The sequence below is a fragment of the Epinephelus lanceolatus genome, chromosome 21, assembly GCF_041903045.1.
Source record: "Epinephelus lanceolatus isolate andai-2023 chromosome 21, ASM4190304v1, whole genome shotgun sequence".
NCBI classification, from domain to species: Eukaryota; Metazoa; Chordata; class Actinopteri; order Perciformes; family Serranidae; genus Epinephelus; species Epinephelus lanceolatus.
Window position 1 is genome coordinate 16,846,287 of NC_135754.1, and position 13,177 is coordinate 16,859,463.

Sequence of the window (13,177 nt, forward strand, 5' to 3'; positions counted from 1 at the left end):
CATCCAAGCCAGGACCAGAGTCCAGTGTAGGCCTACATGTTTTCAGACAATATTAAGAAAAAAATAATGATAATATTCTGCACCTATAGACTTCTGTATCACCACTACTGGTAGCCTAGACTACAGCGGTACATTAACTTATTGTAGCCTATACTAGCCTACTATTATCACAACCTTACTTTACTTAACTCCAGGTACTAGGCCTAGCAATGGGACCAAACATACTGTAAGTAAACTTATTTGTAGTGTGACACAAAAGTCTCACTAGACTACTTATTTACTACTTATTTAAGTACATATAAATAGGTAAAAAAAATTTCTGGGTAGCCCTGCACTAAAATGATCAACTTCTTATAGTAATATTAACAAAACATTTTATTTATAGACACCTTTTAAGACACTCAAGGTCACCTTACAGGCAAGGATAGAGAAAATAACAGCAGATTGATAAAGTCAACGAGATAAGGAATAAAGTAACGTAAAAAATAAATAATAATAACATAAATAAATATTCAGCAAAACAATTCTGTGTAAATTGTAGATGTGTGTAGCTAGACAAATGGGAGGCAAACTGAACAGGCTGTGTGTTTTACCTCAGAATGATAATTATGGAAGAAGGGACAGTGCTGGCTGTGATTGCTTGTTCCTCGTCACATGACAGGCTTTGCGCGCTGCTGCCTTCCAAAAGTTGAACTTTCTTTCTTTTTAACTTTTCTTTTTTTACCTAAAATAGGTGCTCAGGAATGTGTGCGTGTCTACATTGAAAACAATGAATTGGAGGGCGGAAAAAATGCAGCATGTGTTCGGCCCCCTATATATTTAGAACATGTGTATTTTCCCCTCACGCCAATCAAAAAACACAAAAGTAACAGTAGACTTTTATTTTGAGGCACAAATTGGTGTATAATCTTTCTGGCAGGGGACCCCGAACCCCATAGCCTATGTGTCCCCCCTAATGTTGAAACCACACCTACGCCCTTGTGCATACACAATACTAGCCCACTACTAGGCTGATGAAAAACTGATGTGAGGATGCTATCACTAATAATAAATAATACTTTATAATAATAAACTACAATAAATAATGCAACTAAACTAACTTTTTAGAACCCCTCACTAAATGAGTTGAATGTAATAAGTGAGTAAAAAAAAAGAAAAAAACATCCATCCTGCTGACAAACATGAATGAACTAAAACGGTGTGAAATTAGTGCAAATGCTACAAACGTAAACAGACAAACAGATATTATTGACATAAATAATGCTGTTTTCTGATTTAAGAGTTGTTTTTAATGTCACATCTCTCCGTCGATGCTGCATGACAGCCGTATCCATGGCAACGAGATAAACCTGGCGGAGCGTCCCGCTGATAACCAACGTCTGTTTTTGTTTTTGGTCTCTGGGATGTTTTAGGTTAATTTAATGGTGCTATAGGGGATTTGTTTGCACAGTGAGGCACGTTTGGGTGAAACCCTGAAGCTTTAGGCGAATTTGCGGTGAGTACTGCGGCGTCCGTGTTTGTTTACGCCCGGGTAAGTGATGCAGAGTGCAGACTGCTGGCTGTGAGGTACATGGAGTGACAGGAGCAGCAGGTGATCACCTTCCTGTTTCTCTCGTCTCACGTTTCAGCTGTAACATTAGGCCTCAGCATCTCCATGAAGCAGCCGTGGAAAGCCTGCTTTGCCCCCGAGACTGCTTGTCCGCACTGACTGAGCTGTGCAGTGCAGTTTAAGAACATTATCCCCTTTTAATCCACTTTGCCTTCTGCTACATGCAGGTGGATAGACTGTCAGATGGAGCAGGGTGCCACAATCAGACACCCGTGTCCATGTGTAATTGCTCTTCTATTTTGGAAACTGAACCATTTCTCACATTGAACTTTGGTCCTGGATTTCATCTGTTTTTGGTTTCTTTGGGGTTTTTTTAAGTGGGCCCATCTGTATTCTTAGTGATTGTTATCAACAGTGAGTCTTTAATTCAGACATGGAGGACCCTGATATGCGACAACAGAAGCTGGACAATCAGGTAAATAAATGAGAATTATGTAACTACTTAATATCAAGCATACATTACATAACCCAGGTATGTTTTGGTTTACTTTAAACTGGTATAAGAATTAAAATGTGCCTCAAATAACCTACAAATAGCAGTTATTTTTACATTGAGTAGATTTTGGCTGTGTTTCTGTGTCAGAAACACATTTACAATAAATAGGCCCATAATATTTATCATAAAAACAGGAACGTATTCCTTGACAAGCGAACAAGTGGATAAAATTGAGGCAGAGCTTTGCAAATAAATAAAGCTTTCTTGAGTCTCATGAGGTCATACCTGTGTCAGAACCACCTGCTGTTTGGAGCCACTGCTCATCTTAAAGTCCTGGTCTGTACACAGTATGTGAGCTACTGGCTTTAAATCAGTAAAGTACTACATAAATACCTTATATCAGAAAAAAAACAGCACATAGTCAGTAGTAGAAGTACAAATACTAACTAAAAGAAGCTGTGGTAACCTAATAGTAGTTTTGGAATAGCAGTAAACAGTAACAATGATGTACCTGCATTTAAAATCTTGCTGAATTTAGCTGAATATAGTGAATACAGTGGACAATTTGCTATCTAGAATTTATGAAAATACTACAACCATTGTAAGTATTATTAGCCTACAAGTAATTATCCAAATAAAGTTAAAGAAAAAGGTTATCTGGTTTCTTTCTTGGTTAAATAATACAATACAATGTTATAATTCTGACGTTAAGACATAGCATACATAAGCTTCATAATACCAATGGTGTTTAACTCTGTTTCTTCTGTAGTTGTCATCATATGTGATATAAAAAAAAGCAGCAGTACCCTCAAATATAATGAAATGACACACTCTTGTACAGCTTATCACCTTACCAACAATATGTACTGTAGAAAAGTATGGGTAAAAACAATGATCTGAAGGTGAAAAGGTCAAAAGTGAGAGAATAATGCACATTAAAGGTGCAGTCAGCTATTCTGATCCATATCAACAATGTTTCTCCAGAATCGCTGACTCCACCTTTAAAGCCCAGTTCAGACCAAAGATTTGCAACAAGATGAAAACATTTTTAAAATATTGCTGGAAAACTTTGCAGCAGTGTGAACTGACCCAATTCAAGCCAGCTGATGGTGTCACCTGCGACTCAGTGAGTCAAGTCTCCAGCAGCAGGTTGTAGAGCGTAAGGCTAGTCACCTATTTCAACAGCTGTGGCATTCTCAGACAACAGCCCTCTATGCCCGCCAAGCATGAGTCCATCTCATTTACATTCCCATGGCAGGTAACACGTATGCCAGTCTCTGTCCTCACGTTATGTCCATGTCGGGTGGTGGGTCGCTGCTGTTGCTTCCTTTACTTATGTCACATACACATAGCCAACTCATTGACTGGTTAAATGGTGCTAACTATTTTAAATTATTGTGGCATATTTATTATGAATACGGCCCACCTGAAGCTCAGGTCGCTCTGTTTATGTTTGCACCGTTTCATCATCACTACTAGAAATATGTAGCGAGTATCTCACTGTTCATATTTTTAAAAGTTATAAATTACATTCACCTACAAAATAAGCCTGAAAAGCTGGAAATCAGAACGACAGTACAGAGAGTTGTTGCTATGAAGACAATATACCATCTTATCTGGATGCCTTGCTGTTAACTGTCAGGATCGCAAGTTCCAACTTATCGTCACGAATCTTTGGTCTGAACTGGACTTTCGTCATTACTGCATAGACCCAGATAAGAAGCAGTTTTTATCTGTAGTTGTATCCCCACATATAAGCATTGAGTTGTCAGTTTGAATGCAGTCTCATTTCTCCCACAGCGAACCCTTTTGATGAAAAAACAGCAAAAGAAGAGGGCTGATACTCAGATGGTGGTGGCCAATCGGGATGTTCGCCAAAAGAACCGAAAGCACAAAGCCACTCACTCTGATGAAACACCTCTGTTGATCAGCCAATCCCTGAGCAGCACTTCCCTGACTGGTTAGTATTACAATCATTTATTATTCTGTGTAGCATGGACCACTGAACGCATCTGAACATGCTCCCCCTGGCACCCCCACTCCTGCAGTCCATGCTATGAAGCATTTTTTTTTAAATATAAAATATAATGTCATTGCATGATGCAATTATGTTCTGTCTCTTAAATTATGTTCTGTTTGTTTTTCTTGGAGATCAAGTTGAACATGCCCATGATAACCCACTGGATGAAATCACATTAGGTGAATGCAATATGACAGCAAGCGCGACGTTAGATGAGATGCCTTCAGAGAATCCCGTTACTCCAAAGACGATGAACTTGGAGGTTGACAAAGAGCCCGAGGTGAAGTGTGAAGTGGAAAATGATGCTCAGGTGGAGGGGAAAAAGCCAAAGAAGAAAGAAGGGAAAAAAGAGAAAGCCAAACGTAAGAACATGAAAGCAGAATATTTTATTCTAATGGAAAAAAAATTGTATCTGTGTGTGTGCAAATTACTTGCTCAGTTTTGAGGATTCAAATAGGCCTACTGTAGTATGTATCAAAGAGTATGTACACACTCATTTTGGGTCATTATGGTACGTGTCAATTTCTCTTCCATGACTGCTGACCAACAAAGAAAACATACAAGCCACACCCTCCTACAACACCGCCGCCTTCACTCCTTGGTCCAGATATGAAAATGCTAAGTTAAAAGGGAGGCTGCTATGGTTAAGGTTAGAGTATGGGCAAGGGTTACATCTTGTTGCTTATAAGGTCAATAGTGTCTTCATATATAATGAATTATAAAGTAGATTATTGCTCCTTATTGCTATGTTTGGCCTCATATTCATTCACTGCAACATCGCGTGCAGCAGGGCTCAAATAAGGGATGCATTGGTGAACCTTCTTGTACTGGTGGTGGGTATGGTTTGTAGGGCTCTATCGTGTAAGCTCCATGCAGAATGTGGCTGCAGCTATACACGTCTCCTATAACAGCATAAACATTTCCTGGCTGCACCTGACTGGAAGAGCAACACTTTGACTCGTGGGCTGTCTGCTCCCAGACGTCAAACCGGGCCAACAGGATGCTTCATTTGGAAACTTTTTCCTTGTATTATGAAAATAATTTACCAGAATATGTTTCTGAAAACACTTGGGGAGAGAAATAAGCAATGCAGTTGCTGATTTTGTCCACATATTAGACTGACAACAATTAGATTAAAAGTTTTTCGGGAGTTTTCAGAGGTGGCGAGTTGCACTGCCGCTGATTCATATAAAGTAGCCTACACCTCAGTGTCGTGCAAATATGAAGCAGTCAACGTGATGCCCCATCTCTTGAAACGCAACACAATCAGCATGTTTACATGACATTACAGAAATTCAATTTATTGTGTTAGTCTGACTAAAACTGCACTTAATCGAATTTCTCAAAGTCAGACTAACACACCCAGTTAATGCAATTGGGGGTTGAATTACTCCTGCATGTATGAGGTCACAATTTCCACCCTAGGCTTTGACCCAGAAGTTGAAAGCATTGAATGTTTAACAGAAGAAGAAGAAGCCGGTAACAACATTGTGAAATCTACATCCAGAGGCATGCATTTTTGGACCGACAAGGAGACACAGTTAATGCTGCATCAGCTGAAAGAGTTAAATATATTAAAAGACATTGATGGGAGGAAAACACAGAATGGCAACCTGTTCAAAAAAGTGGCAGAAGAGCCGGACGATGCTTGATTATTTAGTCTGTGACGTAATAGCTCAACCAGAAAAAGGTCCAATACTAACAAGCTGAAAGGGGGTAGGTAGTCGAATTAAATGGCCTAGTCGAGCTATACCTGTAGCTTGATTTAACTGTGCATGTAAACATACTGAGTGCTACCAGAATGCATTGCACGGCTGCTTACATAGACAATAAACGGGAAGTGTGGAAATAATGGATGCTGTTGACACATACCATCAGTGGTCTGTGACTCTACACGTTTGTGTATGTTCTTTGTATTTATGCAAGCACGTGTAAAGCTGGGAACGACTTCTCTTTTATAAATGACACATCAGAAACTCGCTGCTTTGCTTTCCATCAGAGGCGGAGCAGAATGATGAAAAGGAGAAAGACAAGGAGAAAAAGGAGAAAAAAACAAAGAAGAAAGACAAAGCGAAAGAATCTGAAGACCCACAAAAGACAAACAAGACCACCAAACAAGAGCGTAAAAGTAACAAGTTCAATTTATCTTTAATATATCAGCACTCTTTTAAAGTCACAGCTTTTACAACATTCAAGAGTCTCTTCTTTTGCAGAGAAACACTTGCAGGAGGCTTCAACCCAGGAAACAGAGTCAGTGGTGGAAGAAGCAAGTCCAAAGAAGAATAAATGTGATGAAAGTGATGATGAAGAGGATGACGTGTCCCAGAAGCCTGTCCCTCAGACACCTAAGAGGAAAAAACAACTGGACACATGTGAGCAATAATCTTGCCCTGTGCATTTTACGAGTAACAATACAACAAAGCTGGTGTAAAGCATATATTTGCATGTGTGGTCTCCACAGCCAGGTGCCAAATAAGTGAGGAGAGCAAAGACGAGGACGTCCAGGAAAAGGAGAAAAAAGAAAAAAAGACAAAGAAATCAGAGAAAACTACGCCGAGTCTCGCTTCCCTCAACTCCAACTACAGGGAGTGTTCATCCTCAGGCAGTGAATCCAATGAAAGAGTGAGTTACTACCAGTCAAACTGTTTCTTGTTTTGTCAAAGCAAAATAGGCGAGTACGACGCATGGCCAAATCATTCTCACTCTCTTTCTCATTTCAGCCAACATCTCCATTGTCAGTGGAGGACCTTGAGAAGTTTGCTGTGCGTCCAGCCCCCAGAGATGTGACAATCCAGTGTAGGGTCACCAGGGACAGGAGAGGCATGGAGAAGGGCATCTATCCGACTTACTACCTCCACATGGAGAAGGAGGATGGCAAAAGGGTTGGCACTTCTGCAGTCTGAACCCAATCATTGTGCACATAGATTTTTAGACATGATCGTGTTTTCTTGAGCTATCATAGCCTACTTCTATTGAAGTCTGTCTTAAATATATGTTTCCCGTTGTGCCATCTGCAAGGTGTTTCTAATGGCAGGAAGAAAAAGGAAGAAGTGCAAAACATCCAACTATCTCATCTCCACTGACCCGACAAACCTGTCCAGAGATACAAACTGCTACATAGGAAAACTAAGGTATGACTCTTAGATTTTTACCTTGTGAAAGAACACTAAACGTTTCTTTGACGACACTTGTTAAGGCTCCAATTTCATGTTGTCAGTCAAGTTTGCAAAAACCCCTTCAGGTAATATTTCAAAATGCATTGTAAGTAAGTGGCTAAACCTGCACTTGAGGCATTTATTTTGGCAGACATTCTTACTTGTCATAGCAGGAAAAGAACTGGTGTAAGTAATAACACTAAAAATGTTCAGTTCGAGTATCTCAGTAAGCCCCACCACTGAGCCAGAATGCGTAACACCAGTGCCATGGCACTAAAACACCTGAAATGGAGATGAGCCTATGCTGGCGATTTCCCTGCTATGACATGTCAAAATATCTGCCATGAAAAAGGACTCCTGATTACAGAAACTTTAACAGCCATGATTCAAACATTATATTTTCTGTTTTCCTGTGATAACAAGTTAATTTTATCTGCTTTATCGAGATCAATAGGTTATGTCATTATGTCGAAATAACATGTTTTTACCAATATAACAGTATGTTCGAGATCTTGGGATCTTAAGATAATGGCATGATTTGAGATAACAAGGAAACAATGTTTTGTAAATTAAACGTAGTAGGCCTAGACCATTGTGTGTCAAGATTTCCACCACACTTGACACACCATGCTGACTGCTTTGATAGTGTCACCAATTAAGCTGAGGCGATGGTAAACATCCCCACTGGAAGCGAGACTTGAGCAGTACATTAACGCCCTGTCATCCAGTCCACACTTATTTCACCGTCTGTAAACATCTAGATAGTGCTAACCTTCACCAGGCTGACTGACAGCAGAAATCTACAGAACCAAAACAGTTTTTATGTCAGCTCCATGTGATGAAATCAGCAGTGTTGTCTGATTTTATTTCCTGCCCACCGTAGTGATTGAGGGGAATCCTTCTGTAGTGAAAGAGGCAAACTCACAGACTCTTGATCAATCGGTGTAGATATGGTTAATAAATTCAAAACACAGACAGATTTGTGTAATTGAAACAGCTGTCCATGCAGATTACATTTCACTAAACACAACAAAAATAGACTTAAAGCATAAAAAAATCATGGGGGGCTCTGTGAGACACGCCTGAGTTAAGTGTGGATTGATTGATTTAATAAAAAGTATGTCTGTTTCAGGGGATGCACAAGTAGTCAAAAACATTTCTAAAAACGCTTTAAGTGAGTTTTGGCCATTACATGGCACACAATAATATGTAAATTATTTGTAACAGCAAGGCATAAAGCAAGTTTAGTCTGTGTCAGGCCTTGATTGAAGAGAAATGTGATGCAGTGAAGATTATGTTCTTGTTAATCTGACATTACTATGCAGAATGCAATGGTTCCTGCAATGTTTTAGACCTTATATCTCTATATCTTGTTATCTGGAGAAGACAAAATTTTGTTATATCTCAAGACAATGAACCTGTAATCTCAGGAAAACAACATTTGTTATTTCCACATAACGATATATATAACTTTTGATCTTGAGAAAATAAATAAAATTAACTTATCATGTGAAAAACAGAGGAAATAAAATGTATAAATCCATGGATGTTCATTGCTTCCGTACTGGATGGATTTCTATCCCATCAACTCCTTAATTGCATTCATCGATCATCCCAGGCGTAAACTGGACAATTTTCCCTTTTTTAATTAATTTTTTATTTGGCATTTTGGAATATCCCCTTTGATTTATGGAAGCAATCATTTTATATGGAAGTGAATGCAGCAGCCCATTGTTTTTTTATGACAAAGTTGACATTTTCTTCTCTCAACTGATCGACGATTTATCTAATCAGACAAATTTGTTTCAGGTCCAATGTTCTTGGTACAAAGTTCACAGTCTATGATGGAGGTGAGAACCCTGAGAAAAAGCCCTTCGTCAAAGAGTGTGAATCAGTGCGGCAAGAGCTGGCAGCAATTTGCTATGTGAGTCCAAACTTGACTCTACACACTCCAACACCCAACTTAACTAAGCATATGCAGGGATGCAGTCTGTAATATGATTGGTTGTTATGTTCCAGGAGACCAATGTGCTGGGATTTAAGGGTCCCAGGAAAATGACAGTAGTCATCCCAGGCATGTTGGAGAACGATGAAAGAGTGTCCATTCGTCCAAAAAATGTATGTTTAAAACATATCGTCAATATTTAAAACCTGAGATGGTGCAGATTAAGTGTTGGAAAAACTGAAATGTTATCTTATTATAGGAACTTGAGACTCTACTGATCCGCCATGCAAACAACAATACAGACAAACTGGTCACACTGGTGAACAAATCCCCGAGCTGGAATGAACAGACTCAGTCATATGTGCTTAACTTCCACGGACGTGTCACCCAAGCCTCCGTCAAGAACTTCCAGATCATCCACCCTGACAACGGTAGGATCTGACTGTCTTTTTCTCTCATTAAGCAATAGGAAAATGTCCGTCTTGTCTTTATTCCTAACCTCACCGTCACATGTCGCCTCTTTCTCCACCCCCTGCTGCTGTCTTTTCCAGAGGATTACATAGTGATGCAGTTTGGCCGTGTAGCAGAGGACGTCTTCTCCATGGATTATAGTTTCCCCATGTGTGCCCTGCAAGCCTTTGCCATCACCCTTTCGTCCTTCGATGGTAAACTGGCTTGTGAGTGACCCATGCTGGTATGCCTCAAGTGCTCAGAAACTTACAGATTAAAGCTACAGTTCATAACTTTCATGAAAATAAGTGTCATATTTGTTGAATCTGAGTTCAAGTATCTCGGGGTCTTGATCAGGAGTGAGGGTAGAATAGAGTGTGAGATGAATCGATGATTTGGCAAGGCCTCTGCAGTGCTGCGGGCGCTGTGCTGGACTGTTGTGGCGAAGAGAAAGCTGAGCCAGAAGGCAAAGCTTTCGATTTACTGGTCCATGTATGTCCCAACCCTCACCTATGGTCATGAGCTCTAGAATTTGTTTCCTCAGGAGGGTGGCTGGGCTCAGCCTTGGAGATAAAAATGAGGAGCTTGGACATCCTGAGGGAGCTCGGAGTAGAGCCGCTGCTCCTTTGCATCGAAAGGGGTCAGTTGAGGTGGTTTGGGCATCTGATCAGGATGCCTCCTGGGCACCTCCTGTTAGAGGTGTTCTGGACACCTCCAACTGGTAGGAGGCCCCGGGGCAGACCCAGAACATGCTGGAGGGATTACATATCTCACCTGGAGTGGGAAAGTCTTGGGTTCCCCAGGAGAAGCTGGAAATCGTTGTTGGGGAGACAGACGTCTGGGGTGCTTTGATCAGCCTGCTGCCCCCGTGACCTGGCTTCGGATAAGCGGTTGAAAATGGATGGATGAATGTCACTATATTCTAAAAAATGTACAGGAGACAGATAATCTGAAAAAAAATCTACCACAGCGCACCAAAAACAACCAGTCAGAGCTGAGGAGTCTCCAACACAACTGCCAGTCACTTTTTGAATTGCAGTTAGACTGTCAAATTATGCAGCGCTGATGAAATATAAACCAAGATTTGCTTACTGTATTGCTTATTTCTTGCCTCAGATGTCTTCAGAAACATATTTTAGTGTACTGTTTGGCTGTTATGTAAGAATTTGTGAACAGGAAGTGGGCATCTTACTGTTTCCTATATTGTAAAAACAAAGGCTAAAAATACTGAGATCAAATGGTAAAACTAAGCAGTGCTGATCAAAAATGATTCAAGTTACTGTACATCCTATTTCTGGCCTCAAATGTTTTCAGAAACATATTTTGTGTACTGTTTAGCTGTAAAATGAGAAATTTGTGACTTGTTGGAAACAACTGACTGATGTACCAAGAACCGACCAGCCGGACCAACTTTCACAGCTAAACAGTACACTAAAGTATGTTTCTAAAAACATTTGAGGTGAGAAACAGGCAATGCAGTTACAAAATCTTGATGCTTTTTTGATCAGTTCTGCCTAGTTTGACAATTTGACCACAGTTCACAAGCCGTGAGTGACAGCTGCATAAGAGACTCCTCAGCTCTGACTGGTTGTTTCTGTCCATGTGCAGTAAGGCCATAAAAAGAGCTACAAGGCAATAGAGCAGGGTGGTTTTTTTTCACATATTATCTGTCTCAGGTGTGTTTCGGTTTCAGCAAATATGAAAAAAGCTCAATTTTCGTAAAAGTTACCAACTACAGCTTTGAGTCTGAACTTACACCCATAATTTTGTGCAGGGTCATTTTTCATGTTTTGTATCCTGGTGCACTGTAACACATTGTACACACTAAATATAGAAAAACATGCCACGGATTTAGACTTCAGAGGATACTTGTTTTATAGCTCCAGTATTATTTTACAACAGATTTTATATTGAAGTGGAATAAGTTACAAAAGTTAACAGTCTTTCTTTTTATATTTCCCAGCTGTGCAAAGGACTTGTGCAATTTATGTGCAATATTGAGAACAACTGTGTTAATATAACCAGTGAATTATTAAATCATGATAATGCAAGGTTTGCGTGTCAATGGTTTTTATTTTAACACAAAGTGTCTTCTTGGTAAATTTTAATATTTTGATTGGTAGATTTTTTTACCCCCCAAAACCTTGACAACAAGTTTACGCACCCACAACCACACCCTCAGATCCTCATCGGTGAGATTACATGTTAATTCAAGCCAAACGTGACGTCTATAAGTGTTTGCTATCAGCTTCAGGGTCTTTATCACGAAGAAGGAAACATTATCAAAGTTAAAAAACTGAAAAAAGCACTCATATCAGATGTGACAGAAAACTGCAACAAGTTGCAGATAGAGCCAAAACATATCAGGGTTTCTGCTCTTGCACAATATTAAGACTTGAAAAATATTTTCACCTCACAACAGCTTCATTGCTGATCTCAGGCACGTTTTCAACTCAAGTTAACACTGCTTCACATGAGGGGGACAGAAGGTCGTTTAGGTTTCTGCAAATAAAAATAGACCTCCTTTATGCTCTGTGGTGAAGCAAGGTGATCAGAAGTGCGCTGATATTTTGGAAAGCAAAAAGTCAAATTAAACTGAAACCATTGGTATTACGTTGACATGACTATCTGTGCGTAACATGCTGTTTACTTGTTTCCTGTTCAAGTGCTCTTTGAAACAAGTTATATATAAATATAGAAAACTTAACTTGCAACAAGAGCAACAAGTGATGAAGCTGACACGCTAACAACACCTTGCACGCTCGGACCACGGATTGACAGCCTTGTAAATCCATTTACAAATCATGTTTTCACCAAATTAGACTGAAAAAACTTGAACTGTCATACAGGGTCAAGCTTGCTGACTTCCTCTTGATTTACTGCAAATAACTTCATGCACTTTGATCAACCTCGCGCAGAGAGACACAGCGTGCTGGTGTGTTAGTTATCACTTTTAAATCGACAAAATCATGAACCTCAGAGGAAGACACTGTCAGCTTTTATCTTTTAGAGAATCAACACAACACACAAGCAACATTCAGCTGATCTGCTGTCACAGCTCTGCACATTGCACAACACTCCTGTGAGTTGCACAATAATTCATATATTCCAATTCCAGGTTACTTAGAGAATCAGCAATATGTTTTGTCCTACACACATGACTAATTACATGACATCAAGTCATTTAAGTCACCAATAAAGCACGTCAGCATGAAATGAATCTTAGCATGTTGGTATCTGAGTGCATACGTAACTAAGAGTGAACGATCCACAAACATAAACTGAATTCCTTGAGATACGTCTAGCTCAGTGCCACAGCTGCAAATATTAAGATAATATACATTCATGTAAGTCACTTTTGTTCGTGTAAAGCAAACATTCTGTGGGTCCACAAAATCAGGCTCCTGTTCATTGTCTATGGGGCAACTTTAGAATTTATACCCTATGACATCACAAGTTTGAGACTTAATTGTCTGGTCTCTGGCTTAGAGAGAACTGAATTTTCCTAGGCCATGGAAATAACATATTGGAATTCTTCATTTAGGTGGTGTCCCCTGTTAAA

At 39.7% G+C, this 13,177-nt stretch overlaps 1 protein-coding gene across 1 annotated transcript; it reads left to right on the plus strand.

The window, feature by feature from the left end:
* Positions 1-1,476: 1,476 nt before the first annotated feature.
* LOC117247454 (tubby-related protein 3) lies at positions 1,477-11,666 on the plus strand. The gene is made up of 12 exons (XM_033612024.2): positions 1,477-2,024; positions 3,846-4,005; positions 4,197-4,427; positions 6,065-6,193; positions 6,279-6,437; positions 6,527-6,687; positions 6,786-6,947; positions 7,084-7,196; positions 9,030-9,144; positions 9,240-9,338; positions 9,425-9,596; positions 9,717-11,666. Exons 1-12 carry the CDS (start codon positions 1,983-1,985, stop codon positions 9,848-9,850), a joined length of 1,677 nt encoding a protein of 558 aa, XP_033467915.1. The 5' UTR covers positions 1,477-1,982; the 3' UTR covers positions 9,851-11,666.
* Positions 11,667-13,177: the final 1,511 nt, after the last annotated feature.

Bases quoted from the DNA above. Each gene is read 5' to 3' on its own strand.
- LOC117247454 (XM_033612024.2), top strand. From the start codon at position 1,983: ATGGAGGACCCTGATATGCGACAACAGAAGCTGGACAATCAG. The intron at 6,194-6,278 runs GTAACAAGTTCA...CTTCTTTTGCAG, and splicing joins CACCAAACAAGAGCGTAAAA to AGAAACACTTGCAGGAGGCT. The intron at 6,948-7,083 runs GTTGGCACTTCT...GCCATCTGCAAG, and splicing joins AGAAGGAGGATGGCAAAAGG to GTGTTTCTAATGGCAGGAAG.